Genomic DNA, 16,189 nt, shown 5'->3' with positions numbered 1-16,189 from the left:
CGACCGCGATAGGTGAAAATTCGCAAAGTAGTGACACCATATTTACGTATTTATTCAACATGTATATTCAGACTTTTAAAACCTTCCCTTGTACGTAGTACTGTTAACAAACTACCCTTTAATGTACAGAACACTTAATGCATGTACTACAGTAACCCAAACTAAAACAGGCACAAATATTAAAGGCGATTTTATATCATGCGTTTCCTAAACACGCCAAAAAGCACGATAAAAAATGGCAACCAATGTTTTGTTTACGTTTATCTCTGATCATAATGAAGAAACAAACGCATTTACACATCTGTGTATAGGTTAGTTTTTGCATCGATTATATTGATTATTCAGTACAGTATGTTGATTTTGTTATTACCAATGTTTTACTTAATTTTTCTTAGGACTTCCAAATGAAATGTTTTTCTTTATGACGCCGCCTGAAACGACGGCGTCATAAAGTACCCTCAGTAAACAACCACGCTCAGTAAACAACCACGCTCAGTAAACAAACGAAGGCATTTAACACGCACGATGAAAGTGATAAATAATGATATTACAGTAAAACCTTTTAGAAAATATGTTATTACAAATATTATTTACCGTATCTATATAAAATCATACAGTACATACGTAGCAAAGCAGGAAAACAATTTACGAGAGAGAGAGAGAGAGAGAGAGAGAGAGAGAGAGAGAGAGAGAGAGAGAGAGAGAGAGAGAGAGTTGTTTTACGTACGTACAGTAAATTTAAATTTTAAACAAAATAATATGTTAGGTTATAACATGTATATTCAGACTTTTAAAACCTTCCCTTTAACTTAATGCATACTAAACTAAAACAGGCACAAATATTAAAATGTTAGATTATTAAAGTAAAAAATAAAGATTGTTACTGTACTCACCACGAAAGAAGTTGAAGAAAAACTTGAATGATGATGGCGATGAATTTGCTGCACAGTAGAAATGATGATGATGAAGCTGATGATGTCTTCTACTGTGCAGCCAATGATAGTATTTTACGTCTCTTCAGACGGAGGTGTCTTTTCCTGGGACACCTCTTCAACTTCTTCCGAAGGCGTAGTAGCTGGAGGAACTGGCTCTTTTTTGCGAGGCTGGAAGAACATTGTGATCGGAAGTTGCTGCCGCTGTTTCTTTTTTCGCTCGAAGAGCATCCTGTAGGGAGTCATGTCGTCATCGATCTTGTTGCAGAATTGCATAGACCGAACCATATCCTCGTCCCACTCTTGCGACATTTCTTTCAACTCCTTCGCATGGTTGCAGAACTTGGCAAGCCGTTCTAATGTTAAGCCCGTTTCTTCGACATTTTCTTGAGTCTCTTCCTGCGTTTCACTGTCTTCTTCACTGGCCGATTTCGTCAGGACTTCTAGGTCTGCGTCAGTTAGCGGCTGGGAATGGCAGTCCAACAACTCGTCGACGTCTTCAGTCGTCATGTCGCCAAACCCGTCACCTCCAATTATCGCAGCCAACTGCACAGATTTGCGTATTGCAGAGTGTTGAATTTCAGACGGTGTAAATTCCTCGTCGTCGTAAACAATCTGGGGCCACAACTTCTTCCAGCTCGCATTAACGGTTGCAGGTTTCATTTCTTGCAGTGCCTTTGAATGTTCTGCAGGCACGTGGCTATTGTGTACTTCCGCCAGTACGCTTTCAAATTGAAATTTTCATCTTCATCTTCTTGGGCAGTATCCACACACGCAACAAGGTCCGCCAAGGTATTCTTCGTGTAGAGGGCCTTGAACGCCCTAATAACCCCCTGGTCCATCGGTTGAATTAATGACGTGGTGTTGGGTGGCAGGAACTCAACCTGAATGCCCTCATGCGACAGGTCAGTTGCGTGTCCACCAGCGTTATCCATAAGGAGAAGGATCTTGAATGGCAAGCCCTTCTCTACGAGATATTTGCTGACTTGCGGGATAAAACACTGGTGGAACCAGTTGGAGGTCAGCATCTTCGTTATCCATGCTTTTTGATTATGCATCCAGTACACGGGAAGGAGATTCTTATTTTTATTTTTCAAAGCGCGAGGATTTTTGACTTGTAAATAAGCCCCGGCATTAGCAAAAATCCAGCAGCATTGCCACACATCATGAGGGTTACGCTATCTTTGAACGCTTTAAAGCCAGAGGCTGTGGCTTCTTCTTTGAACAGGAAAGTTCGCGACGGCATTCTCTTCCATAACAAGCTGGTCTCATCCATATTAAACACTTGTTCCGGCTTGTATCCACCTTCAGCGATAATGTTCTTGAACGTCTCGTTCGCGTAAGTTTCAGCAGTGTCAGTGGAAGCAGCCTCGTCATGCAGGGAAACGCTTTTCAAGCTGAAGCGTTTCTGAAACTTCGCGAACCATCCTTTGCTGGCGGAAAAACGTTTCTGAGGCTGGGAATCAGTGGATGTCCCTGGTTGAGGTTCATCTACATCATCATCTTCTTCAGCATGGTCGCCATCGTCTTCTTGAGGTTCCTTTGCCGCAAAATTCTCATACAAGCTCAAAGCCTTGGTTCGGATGGTGTTCGTATCCAAGGCTATGTTCTTCTTCCGGCAGTCGGCAATCCAGACTGCTAAAGCACCTTCCATGCGTGCGATCGTTTTATTACGCGAGGTAACGACTCGCTTCGCTGATCTGCTAAAGGTGATGGTAGCCGTCTTTCTAATGTTCGCCTCGTCCTTCTTGATGTAGCGAACGGTGGATTCGTTCATTCAAAAATGGCGGGCTGCGGCCGCGTAACTTCTGCCTTCTTTTAACATATCGAGAAGCGTCACCTTCTCAGCAATCGTCATCATCTTTCGGTGGCGTTTAGGCTCACTACCAGCCTTAGCAGAAGCAGAACGCTTGGGAGCCATTGTACAGTAGGGTTAAACAGAAAGTTCAACAAAAAGTTCAACTTAAAACAGTCACGCACAGCACAGATTAAAGTTCACAATAACGTAGCAGCATCTACACGGCGAGAGAGCGGCAAACGAAGTGGCCGCGAAAAGATGCTGGAGGTTGGAGAAGCGGTCAAAACACCAATCACAGGCTAGATTACAAAACTTGGGTTCTGATTCGTCATCTATCAGCGCTTGAACCAATCACAATCCGTCTTATATGCTACGTAGTAGTTACCAATTCAAATACAAGGTACACTACCCTACGTATACAGTACAGCTTTACTTACGCTATTTTACGCTTGTTTTGTTGTAGGATATGTCTCTCTCTCTCTCTCTCTCTCTCTCTCTCTCTCTCTCTCTCTCTCTCTCTCTCTCTCTCTCTCTCTCTCTCTCTCTCTCTCTCATCACTGTTTTTGTTTCTTGTCCTATTGTGAGTTTTATTGGATACAGTATCTCTCTCTCTCTCTCTCTCTCTCTCTCTCTCTCTCTCTCTCTCTCTCTCTCTCTCTCATCACTGTTTTTGTTTCTTGTCCTATTGTGTGTTTTATTGGATACAGTATCTCTCTCTCTCTCTCTCTCTCTCTCTCTCTCTCTCTCTCTCTCTCTCTCTCTCTCTCTCTCTCTCTCATCACTGTTTTTGTTTCATTTCTCATTCTATGTGTGTCAATCTCTCTCTCTCTCTCTCTCTCGTACGCTTATTCGAGATGTGATTTTTGCAACAAAGAATATTATTGGATGCAGTACTACGTACGTATACATACAAAAGATTCATGGAAAAGATGCACATCCATTACATTTGTAGTACAGTAGTAGCCATCAGCAGCCTTACACCATTCTAATACGGTATGACTGCATCTGATTTGCGTTTCATGTTCGATTTAATTTTACTACGTACTGTATACTGAATTATCGTATGATCACATTCTCTTTTCGTGTTTTATTTCTTTCTGTACTGAATTATATGTCATATGTAATGCAATGAACCATCAGTAAGAGCAGATATTACTAATTACAGTATTAATGGAATTACAGGTAACGAAATATCGTATTTGGGGTCTTCATATATCGCGGTATTTTCGAAATTTCCGGAAAATCCGCGATATGTCTATATATATGGGTTATGAAAAAAATCCGCGAAGTGGTGAATCCGCGATGGTCGAACCGCGAAGTAGCGAGGGCTCACTGTACCCCTAAACACGTGCTCGTCTTTCAATCTTCTAAACATTCTTTTAGTTGTCAACACATAATCCATTAATGCCCTTTCTACTACTCTTCCATTTGCCACTCTTACCCATGTATACTTATTTTTATCTTTCTTTTTAAAAAAGCTAGCACTTATTACCATCTCTTGTTCAACACACATATCTACCAGTCTCTCACCGCTCTCATTTTCACCTGGTACGCCATACTTCCCAATGACACCTTCTACCTCTCCAGCGCCCACTTAGCATTTAAGTCACCCATGACAACTACATAATTCCTTCTACCCAGTCCTTCTACACACCTAGTTAATTTATTCCAGAACTCATTCCGCTCTTCTTCACTTTTCTCACTACCTGGCCCATACGCACTGACAAACGGCCAACATTCCCTACCCAACCTAACCCTTACCCACATTAACCTAGATGATATCTCCTTCCATTCCACTACTTTACCTGTCATCCATTCACTCAGCAATAAAGCCACACCCTCTCTCGCTCTTCCCCTTTCAATCCCAGACACTCTACCAGACATTTCACCAAACATCACTTCACCCTTTCCTTTCATCTTTGTCTCACACAAGGCCAATACATCCATCCTTCTACTTCTAAACATACTTCCAATCTCACATCTTTTACTCTATCGTACTACATCCACGCACATTCAGACACCCCAAAACTAGAGTGCGGGGAGCAGTCACTCCCCCCCAGCTCCATCTCTTTGTTGATGCCTCGTGGGATTTTTATACAGGAGATGGGGTTCCCAGCCCCCTCGTCCCGTCCCTTTTAGTCGCCTCTTACGACACGCAGGGATAACGTTGGCGCTATTCTAATTGTCTTTATGCCCCCACGGCCACAGGGGGCATACAAAGGTTATAATTGATGCGCAGTTTGTCTATACTATAACACCCTATATAAATTGCTTGTTGAATCCTGTTGCTTATCAATTGATGCATATTTATAATTGATATAATTTCATTTTTAAGTCTTGTGAGTTAACTTGAATAAAAGGTGAGGCACACAAGGTGAAGGTTATAAACTAAGGATGATAATGATAATAAAGATGATGATAATAGTAATGACAACAACAACAACAACAACAATAATTATAATAATAATAATAATAATAATGATAATAATAATAATAATAATAATAGTTGTAATCATTACAATACTGTGTTTATAAAAATATATTTACCAGTATTGATAGTACAGTATTGTAATTATTTATCTTATACTTTGACAGTAATATAGAAAATAATGATACATTAATAGTAATTATGGTGAGACCTATGATATACAGTACATCTGAAATTAATTTGATGTTGAACTGTGGTAGGAAAAGTAATTTTGCAGTAATCAAAACTTTTTGTGTTTTGTAGATATGTGAAGGGATATATTATTGTTACTCTGATTTTTATTGATTTTTCCCCACAGAGGACCAGCAATCCAAACTTCCTATCAACAGTTAGTTTTAGAAAAAGTGATGGCTTAGATGCTAGTACTCAGGTGCGATTGAGTGTGTACGATGTAAGAGAAAGAGTCACAAATACAACCACGCAACTAGGCCAAGCTACGGTAAGATTTAAATAAGATATGGGAATTGTACTTTAAGTAACCAGTTCTTTTTTTAAATAATGCAAAATTCTCTTACAGACTTTTTAAAGAAATTGTTAATCTTCTGCACCCTTGATTCCAGAAAGAGAAGAAAAATTCTTGAGACATACTACATTACAGTAAAGGTTTATTCTAGAATATCTTATCCAGAATTCTTGGGACTTGAGGGGCTTCAGTTTTTTTTGCATATCCTTATAATGATAGGTTTACAAATCTTTTATTTCATTCTGGTGAAAATTCCGTAATCATATTGATTGGATTACTTATAAAGTTTCAAGTACTGTAGGTTTGTATAAAAAGTCTATTATTTGTGATAGATTTTATTTTCAAGATGTAATAGTCTTCAATTTTTTTAACAAGGTAATTACTACGTAACTTTTTGTTTTTTAACAAGGTAATTACTACGTAACTTTTTGTTTTTATCCTTTGATAATTTTGTTTTTTAACAAGGTAATTACTACGTAACTTTTTGTTTTTATCCTTTGATAATTTCAAAACTCTTACATTATTATTATTTTGTGATCTACTAGTAGGGTTTAGATTTAATTAATGGCTCCATTTCCATTGCTAATATATGTGAATAATTTGTAAACAAACAGATGGCAAAAATATGCCAAGTAACCATTAGCAGCACAGAAAAAAAAATGGTGGGAAATTGACAAGTGGTGCATCAACCTAGCTGGCAGAAAACAGTTACCTTATTTATCCATTTACTATATTTGATTGTAAGGTATAATTATCAAGGTGAATAGATATTTAAGAAATTACCGAATGGGTAAAATTACTATTATTTTCTTAAATCCATGTTCAAGTTATTTTCTATCAATTTTATTCAATAATGTATAGCATCCAGCATTCCTTTTCAATTATATTTGGTAAGAACTATTTCTCTACAATATAACTTTTAACTAACAGGCTGCAAATAACCTACACATTGACATTAATGACAAATATGAATAGATTGCACAGCAGTAACTTCAATGGCAACTTTGCAATACAAAGACATACTGTAAGTAATCATATAGATATTCCTGTAGTTCCATTCTAATTATAAGCACAGCATTATAAAGAGGAAAATTAAACCTTATAAACACTATTAGCAGAAAAGAAGGAAAATTCAAATAAATGCAAAAAAAAAAAAAAATATTCAAGTTAAGTGAGGTCAGTGAGGAAATATCCATGTCCTTGATGATTAGAAATTTGGTCACTAGTAACCACAAAAATTTGTTAATAAGCATAAATTTGTTATGACTGTTGATGTTTTTGTAACAATAGAGTTAAATTGTATTAACTAAACCAAGAAAAGTATTGAAAAGGTAATAATGTACAGTGTATAATCCTAGTGTGGTATAAAAAATATTCAAAACTTTCCTTAGAAATACCTTATTTTTTATGTGATGCAAAAAATTCTTGATATAACTAATGTGATCTAGTAGTGATACAGTCACTCTGACTTTTTAGATACACAAAATAATTTCTTGATAGTCATCAATTAACCTTACAAAAAGAAGAAAAAATCTTATAAAAATTTTTTGTCTGTCAGAATAGCATCTCTATCATATGGTATCATGAGAGAGACCTACATTACTATGTCAAAACTGTTTACATGGAGCACTGCTATATAAAGTAAATTAAAATGTAAACCAGGGAAAAAGAATTATGCTCAGACTAAATAAATGGCACTTATAACTAGAATGACTTATACATACTGTATGGGGGCAAAATAGTGAGTGGTAAGTGTTTGAATAGTTTCTTGTTGATTTTATTTCCTGTCTTAGCCAATTGTTATTTGCATCTTGTAATTGGACAACACAATATAGAATTGGATTTGCCACAAGACATTATATATACACTACGTTAAAGTTTTTTTAGTAGAATTATGAATGAACTCGACAGAAGTTTATTTATTCAACTAGTTTAGTTTTTATTTGCAATTGATGAGTGATATGGAATGGTTAGGGATTCAGGTCTTTGGTTAAGTAATGGAAAATAAAGTAATAGCCAAATTGATTGGGTAATTTTTAAGCCTCAGTGATGCCATATGTAAAAATTATTATTGTGATTGGCCAATTTTGATCAACCCAATATTATTCCTAGATTATCTACTGCCAAATTGTTAATGGTGCATCCCATAACCTATGAATTATATTATTTTCACCATCATACTTTCATGTTAATCACTTATTTTCATAAATAAAATTGCAAGTAAAAAGTTTTATACATACCAGAATTGTACAATCATTGTTTAAAAGATACAGCACCTAACACAAACTCCATCACATCTTTGGATCATTTTTGTTTTATGCCATGATTTTTCCATTTTCATTCATTTTCTCTCATTGCTTTCAGCATAGAACTTCAACAGTTGTCTTTTTCTTTAGCTCTTTGATAATTATTCTTGTGACACCAAATGCTTCAAGTTTATGCTGCTTTCAAGTTATATCAACAATTTAACTTTCTTCTGTATTAAAGTAACATAAATGCTCTCTCGTTTTATTATTAGCTATAAGTGTATCACCAGACTATCAATATTTTAAGTATATTTAGAACCACGGAGTTAGAGAAAACAATGGAAGTCAGGATAAATATGGAGCAAAAAGGATACTATGGCAACTGCTAATAGCAAAATGATACTTTGTTGTCAAAGGATAGGTCATGTGAGGAATAGCTGTATTTGGTGGATCCTTCCCAGAACTGTAGAATTTTTTTTTTGTTTGTCATTATGTCAGAAACTTTCAGATTTTGGAATTTGGGATAAAGGATTCTCAACCTGTACTTGCATATATGGAATTGTTTATTTGTAGGTTTTTATCAAATATTTGTTTCATTCTTGATTATCAGGTAAGCCTTGGAAGTTTGCGTGAAACGGGTCGCTCTCGCCTGAGCTTACAGTCACCATTAGGACGTAATGTTGGTTTTATAACTATAACTGCTTGGACGTTGGAACCAGAATCAGTAGATGCTACTTCTCATACTCCTAGCAATGCAACACCACATCATCAGCCTGTAAGTCTAGCAGATTTTTATTGTTATAGCATAAGTACATAGTTGTTTATGTTGAATATTTATTTTAGAAATGAGGCAAATGGCCTATTGAAATTTTTTTGTAAGTCTTGTTTTTTTAAGGTTTTGATAGTGTTTGTAGCCTAATTTTCTGACAGTTTTTGGTCGAGTTAATGGCAGAATTAGAGAAAACTGTGAAAGCAAAATGCTCAAAAATAGATGTATACAATTACAATGTATTTTTGTTGAATTCTCTCATTATTGTAATGATGTCTGAAGGCTTGATATTCTATTAAACAAAAATATGCTTTATAAAAAGATTTTCCCCTTCAACCTTATTACAGTATATACTGTACTCTACTTTAAATAGCCTATACATACCTTATTGAAAAGAAATAAAGTAGTTGGCTCAGGTAAGTTAGTGTACACCCACATAATTCCTTAGGTCTTCGATAGTTAATTGATTTATAATTTTTGTATTAAGAAACAGCTGTAATAGGTCGGTGGATTTTTAGGATGGCTATTAATTTAAAGTAGTAGATTTGCACTGGGTAAAATTAATTTAATTTAAAGAAAATATTTTTTAATTTTATCATAAATCCATGAAGTTAACATAGCCTAAATAGTCAACTTGAAAGTTAAAATTACTGAAGAGCAATTGGGTCAAAACAAGAGGATGACAACCTTTTAACTTTGAAGTTGACACTAACAGTTCCTAAACTGCAGTTGGAGTGTCCCTGTCAAAGCCAAAGTATCATGTCAAATTGACAATCAAAGGCGGACAGATGAGTATAAAGGGAGGAACATTTGATAATGATAGCTTATTCATATTCCGTCTTAAATAGGCATTGATATCATTGGAAAATGCCAAGCCAAAATGCACCAGTAATTACAGCTCTCTTGATTTCCTTACAACTGATTATAAAATCATATTCAATGCATAGGGAAAGATGAACTGACTCAAGAATCGAGGACAGTGAAGTTGTAATTTATATGAACAGTATACCCACTTTTAGAATTAAAAGTACTTATTTTCTCAAGTTGATTGTCCCTTAAGTACTTAAGTATGAAATTTAGCAAGGCTGCTTGTTTAATCAAGAGTTCATGCTGGCATAAGGGCAACAACAACAAAAACACTAAGGCAATGGTTAATTTTTATGAAGCAAAATTTGTCTTCCTGAATATTAATGTCCAATATTTGTGTTCATGTATTGTAGCAGAGTGTTTGTCTTAAATAAAGGAAAGCATTTTCTTTCTTGTCTTGTTTTTTTAATAACTAATCATATTCAACATGAAAATTACTTTTGATTTTCATGTCTTTTTAATCTAATAATCTATTTTCTGTCAATCAGGCTGCACCACCAACTGCATGTCACCGAAGAACACAGTCACTGCCACCCCGACTTAACACCAAGACACGACATCCTACCCAAGGCCACCTAAGTCTTTTGTATGATAACCCAACTATGGCAACATTCAGATTTCATTCTGGCCTTGGGGGAGACATTGCTGTTTTAGAAGTTATGGCTGAAAGCAGATACTGTTTTACATTTCCACAGCAGTTACTGTAAGTTTGCTTTGTAACCTTGAAGAAATTTAGAGACTACATAGTGTAGTACATTTTAAATATTAAAAATTCTTATTATTAATGAAGAATTCTGCTAATAGAATTTATTTTTATACTCACTTGATGTTTGTATTGCTTCTTCTGTTCTTTGACATTTAGTACCTATAGAATTTTTAAAAATTGCCATCTTTCCTTTCAATAGACATGCTTCTAGGCAAGTAGTTAGACATGCTAGCAGTTAATGGTAAGAAGCAAAGCAACGATGCGCCTGGGGCTCTTATGTTATTTCAGGTTTTTTGTCGCATCTGTTGGACAAACTCCATTTTATTTCCAGTCTCCAGATTGTGATATGTTTTAGTGTATTTTAAGATGTCTTCCTCAGGATTTGTTAGCTATTATTGCACATGAACAGTATGTTATTTAAATAACCTTTTGGGGGGAGTGCAAATGCCTCACTGTTCCTCTCGTGGAAGAGTATTTTTCAAGTGCAAATGTAAATGGAACTTGCTTTTAGTTCAGGGGAAATCCAGAGAAGACTACGCTAATTGTTTATAGCAGGTATCATGACAATACTGACATGCCAGCACCATTCTTTAATGCAGTACTAGCCAGCCAAGTTTGATAATGAAGAGCTTCAATTTGTTTCCTTTTGTAAAATTTGAGAAGGCCAATGAGTCTTCACTTAAAGGTGGTAATTTTAATCTTTTGTTTGGTTGCTAACCCTATCCTGACTTTTTAAGTGGGATCTAGTGGTATTGGTGTTCCATTCAGTAGGGGTTCTGATGTTCACTGTGCTCTATAAAGACAAAATCCTCTCACAGAGCCTGAAATTCTTTATTTACTTTAGACCTTTCTACTACTAAATCCTTGCATTCCACCAATCTTAGTCGCTCTTTTAGACAACTAGATTCCAAGGCAGAAGACCAAGTTGTTAGATTAAGCACTCTTAAGCAATCTCGTATTTCATGGCTTAGTGTTGCCAATTAAGTTATTCATATGATTTTTCATTATTTACATATGTATAACGAGAATGACCATGAATGGGAGGTAAATCAGTTGTTGTTTGCGGATGATACTGTACTGGTTGCAGATTCAGAAGAGAAGCTTGGCTGATTAGTGATAGAATTTGGAAGGGTATGTGAGAGAAGGAAGTTGAGAGTTAATGTGGGTAAGAAGAGTAAGGTTATGAGATGTACGAGAAGGGAAAGTGGTGTGAGGTTGAATGTCATGTTGAATGGAGAGTTACTTGAGGAGGTGGATCAGTTTAAGTACTTGGGGTCTGTTGTTGCAGCAAATGGTGGAGTGGAAGCAGATGTACGTCAGAGAGTGAATGAAGGATGCAAACTGTTGGGGCAGTGAAGGGAGTTGTAAAGAATAGAGGGTTGGGCATGAATGTAAAGAGAGTTCTATATGAGAAAGTGATTGTACCAACTGTGATGTATGGATCGGAGTTGTGGGGAATGAAAGTGACGGAGAGACAGAAATTAAATGTGTTTGAGATGAAGTGTCTAAGGAGTATGGCTGGTGTATCTCGAGTAGATAGGGTTAGGAACGAAGTACTGTAGTGAGGGTGAGAACGGGTGTAAGAAATATGTTAGCAGCTAGAGTGGATATGAATGTGTTGAGGTGGTTTGGCCATGTTGAGAGAATGGAAAATGGCTCTCTGCTAAAGAAGGTGATGAATGCAAGAGTTGATGGGAGAAGTACAAGAGGAAGGCCAAGGTTTGGGTGGATGGATGGAGTGAAGGAAGCTCTGGGTGATAGGAGGATAGATGTGAGAGAGGCAAGAGAACGTGCTAGAAATAGGAATGAATGGCGAGCAATTGTGACGCAGTTCCGGTAGGCTCTGCTGCTTCCTCCGGTGCCTGGGTTGACCGCGGAGGTAGCAGCATTAGGGGATTTAGCGTTATGAAGCTTCATCTGTGGTGGATAATGGAGTAGGGTGGGCTGTGGCACCCTAGCAGTACCAGCCAAACTCGGTTGAGTCCCTTGTCAGGCTGGGAGGAACGTAGAGAGGAGAGGTCCCCTTTTTTGTTTCATTTGATTGATGTCGGCTAACCCCCAAAATTGGGAGAAATGCCTTGGTATATGTATGTATATTTTATATATAACTACAATAGGTAATGCTCTTTCATGTGGGGATAATATGGCTTATCGTAATGTTGCTGACAAAGTTTCGGGTAAATGGATCGGTTGTATCATGTTTTGGGTGGCATTGCACTTCAATCACTTCCAAGCTTGGCCACTAGCTCATCATGGGTTCATGGATAACCTTTAGCTGTGTAAATGTAAATACCATAGTCAATTTCTTTTAATGAGGCACATTTGCACCGACTCGCAGCGGTGCCCTTATAGCTCGGAAAAGTTTCCTGATCGCTGATTGGTTAGAATTATCTTGTCCAACTAATTAGTGATCAGGAAACTTTTCCGAGCTAAAAGGGCACTGCTGTTAGTTGGTGCAAATCTGCCTCGCTACAAAAAATTGACTATAGTCCTTTTAATGTTAAAATGAAACTTAACAAATGCAGTAGTTCCCATACCAGTTATATTGAAACTTGAAAGCCAGTAACAAAGATAGAAGTGTTTTGTTCATCTTGTATGGATCCTTTAGGACGGAAGGTAGGTGCCCTGTTACAAGACTGGTCAAGTCTAGATTTTTACACATTCCCATCGTTTACCATGATTCACCAGGTGTGAAATAAGTTCAGATCTCTGCCTTTAGCAGGATGACTCTTGAAGCTGTTCTGACCGTAAAGGAAATGTTGCAAAGATCTGTAGCCTCTGTTGTTGGAATGTTCAATAAGGTTGTCGTACAAAATCAATCTACTCAAACAAACAATTTCAAAGGTGATTCATCCAAACCCATCTGTGCTACATCTAACAACATTGAGACTATCCATCATAATCTCTTGTACTAAGGGTTTTGCAGTCCTGTACATTTTCTTTTATAGGTTCTAAAAGACAGTCTTTCATTATTCTGTATCAAAGGCACTGGAATTTTATTTTGAGTGGTACCAATCTAAGAATGAATTAATGACTAGAACTAGCTAAGATGATATTTTTAAATGTTTGTTTCCTTTTCTATGAAAAGAAATTCAATTTCAGCCATCAAGGGAAATAGATCAATGCTTAATTTTGTACTTGAGCATCTGGGATTAGATTATTGGGTTAGGTATTATAGCGAGTGTATTTATGGTTTTTAGTATTGAAAGATCTCCAGTAGTTAGGTTTATTTTTTTAATTTGGACATTTTACAGTATTTAAAAGGTTTGGTTTTTCAACTTTAGATGATTAGCTTGATATGATAGGTATGATTGGTATTGGTTAGACAGAGTAGCACTGAAACATGTATCCTTTACATTTGATAATAGAAAATTAGCATTTGTTTCATAAGTTCAAGGTAGATCATTTCCATGGTACATCATCCATTAACATTTTATAGGCAATTTGCCATTATTATAGACACTCATAACTATAAGTTTATAATAATTCAGCTTCATGTAAAGCATGTTTTTTATTCATGAATATTTTATGTAATTTTATACATAGCTCTAAAGCTGCTGTATGCTCCCAACATATTTTCAAGAATTTGATGCAAACTTTCTATAAAAAGCTTCAAAATCAAAGTAAAGTAAACGTAACAGTGAAATTATTGAAAGGAAAACCTAGGATTTCCATTTGTATCCATTTTAATGGTTTATTTCAATAAAATTCTATAAGTTAACAGAATAAAACAAATATCAGTCACATGGGTTAATACTGCCATAATATAGTGTATTAAATTGGTTGAACCTTCTAGTGAATATAAAACGTTAAATTGATCAGTTTTTTATATTTGTTATATTCGTAAGGTATTGTCATCAAAACACTCTCTCTCTCTCTCTCTCTCTCTCTCTCTCTCTCTCTCTCTCTCTCTCTCTCTCTCGATTATAGTAGATTCTACGATTATAGTAGATTCTACTATTCTTCTGATAGACAGCCAACATGGTTCTAGACAAAAGAGATCATGTGTAACAATTCTTTTGGAATTTTTCCACAACATGTTTAGCATTTATGACAAAATCAGGGCAATAGACATCATATACTTAGACTTTCAAAAGGCTTTTGGCATGGCTAAATTCCTCATAAAAAATTAATGGTCCAAATTAGAGCACTAGGCATCATTGATGAGCTAGCTGAATGGATCGAAGATTGGCTAACAAACAGAAAACCGAGTTGTAATCAATGGAGTAGCTACAAAGTGGGCAGCTGTTACAAACCGAGTACCTCAAGGATCCGACCTTGGCCTATTGCTATTTATATTCTACATTAACGACATAGATTTGGGATTAACTATTAGAATAGCAAAATTTACCGACGATACTAAATTAGGCATAAATGCTGCGAACTCAGAAGATGTAGGTAGAAGCCTTAAGAGAGGATCTAATGAAGCTAGGAGAATGGTCCAGAAAATGGCAAATGCCTTTCAACTGTGGGATATGTAAAGTCATCTACATAGGTTATAGTAACCCACAATCAGATTACTTACTGCTAGGTAAGGAAATAGAAAGTGTGGACCAGGAGGAAGATCTTGGTATTATTATCAGCAAGGATTTGGAGTTCACCAAACAGAGCATAAAAGCTGAAAAGAAAGCACAAAAACTAATAGGTTACATAACATAAAGAGACAATTCAAATACATAAACAAAGATACTGTACTACAGCTGTACACATCACTAGTAAGACTCCATCTAGAATACAGAATCCAATTCTGGGCTCCAATTATCCAGAGGGCCTTAGATAGACTGGAAGCAGTACAAGCTAGGTCCACCAAACTAGTTCCAATACTAAGGCAATTTGGATATTGACAGAGGATGGAAAGTTTGAACTTATTTGATCTACAAACTGGACTACTAAGGGGACATTTAACAGAGGCATTCAAAATTCTTAACGGAATAACAAATGTAGATTACAACAATCTATTCATGCTTAGCACAAATCAGTCCAGAGTTAATGGATAAAAATTGGAATTGAAAAGATACAACACAACTCAGTATGGCAATTTCTTTACCTACAAAATAGAAAATACTTGGAATAGACTTCCAGCAGATGTAGTAAACAGTAACACAGTAAACGAGTTCAAGAATAAGTTAGACAAGGTCATAAGAACTCTCTAAATGTTTAAACTAAATGGCTCTACCAAAGAGCAAATGTAGTCTCCATGATGGATGAACTAAAAAGTCTTGGAGACATCCAGAATCCTTGTAACACACACACACACACACACACACACACACACACACACACACACACACACACACACACACACACACACACACACTCTCTCTCTCTCTCTCTCTCTCTCTCTCTCTCTCTCTCTCTCTCTCTCTCTCTCTCTCTCTCTCTCTCTCTCTCTCTCTCTCTCTCTCGAATTGTGAATGAACTCCCTGAGCAGAAAACTTCAGCAACATTAACTGTTTCTTATACCTACCTGATAGTATTATTACTCTAAATGACATTCCTTACAGATGAACATGGAGTAATAAGACTAGGAATCTTATCTCAAAGTCTGTGATTAGAAATCATCTACAGATCTACAATGAGTGACAATTTCTCTCAAGAAGTCTGTACTGTAAGTTTGGGCTAAGTATTGCCATATCAAGAGAGTTTTTTTTCAGATGTGGTATGTTTTTTATTTACTTTGCTAATATAAGTAAATAAGATGTCTTTTTTCCAGGCGTTTGTGGATAACCGAAGAGAGAAGATGGCAAGAAGAGTTGTCATCTTTGGGTGACCTGTCAGACCAGTGGCATACCAGACAGATGGCTCTGCTCAATCAACATGTTACTCTCATTAATATTTATAGTATGGCTCTGGACACATTAGATGTGGCGTCCCATTCAGGTATTGTACCTAAGTCATTAAGAAATTTTTGAACGGGTAT

At 36.4% G+C, this 16,189-nt stretch overlaps 1 protein-coding gene across 4 annotated transcripts in view; it reads left to right on the top strand.

Annotated features, from left to right (window-relative positions):
• The window catches only part of LOC137653620 (inositol polyphosphate-4-phosphatase type I A), a 186,100-nt gene that overhangs the window by 141,806 nt on the left and 28,105 nt on the right, over positions 1 to 16,189 (top strand). For all 4 annotated transcript variants that reach the window (XM_068387179.1, XM_068387178.1, XM_068387180.1 and 1 more), the window contains 4 exons: positions 5,517 to 5,657; positions 8,538 to 8,702; positions 10,052 to 10,266; positions 15,983 to 16,149. In XM_068387179.1, the coding sequence (XP_068243280.1) occupies positions 5,517 to 5,657; positions 8,538 to 8,702; positions 10,052 to 10,266; positions 15,983 to 16,149 (688 nt within the window). The remainder of the gene's footprint in view (positions 1 to 5,516; positions 5,658 to 8,537; positions 8,703 to 10,051; positions 10,267 to 15,982; positions 16,150 to 16,189) is intronic.

This window comes from Palaemon carinicauda, chromosome 14, assembly GCF_036898095.1.
Source record: "Palaemon carinicauda isolate YSFRI2023 chromosome 14, ASM3689809v2, whole genome shotgun sequence".
Lineage (NCBI taxonomy): Eukaryota > Metazoa > Arthropoda > Malacostraca > Decapoda > Palaemonidae > Palaemon > Palaemon carinicauda.
Note: the sequence above shows the minus strand (reverse complement) of the source record. Positions and strands in the feature narration are given on the sequence as shown.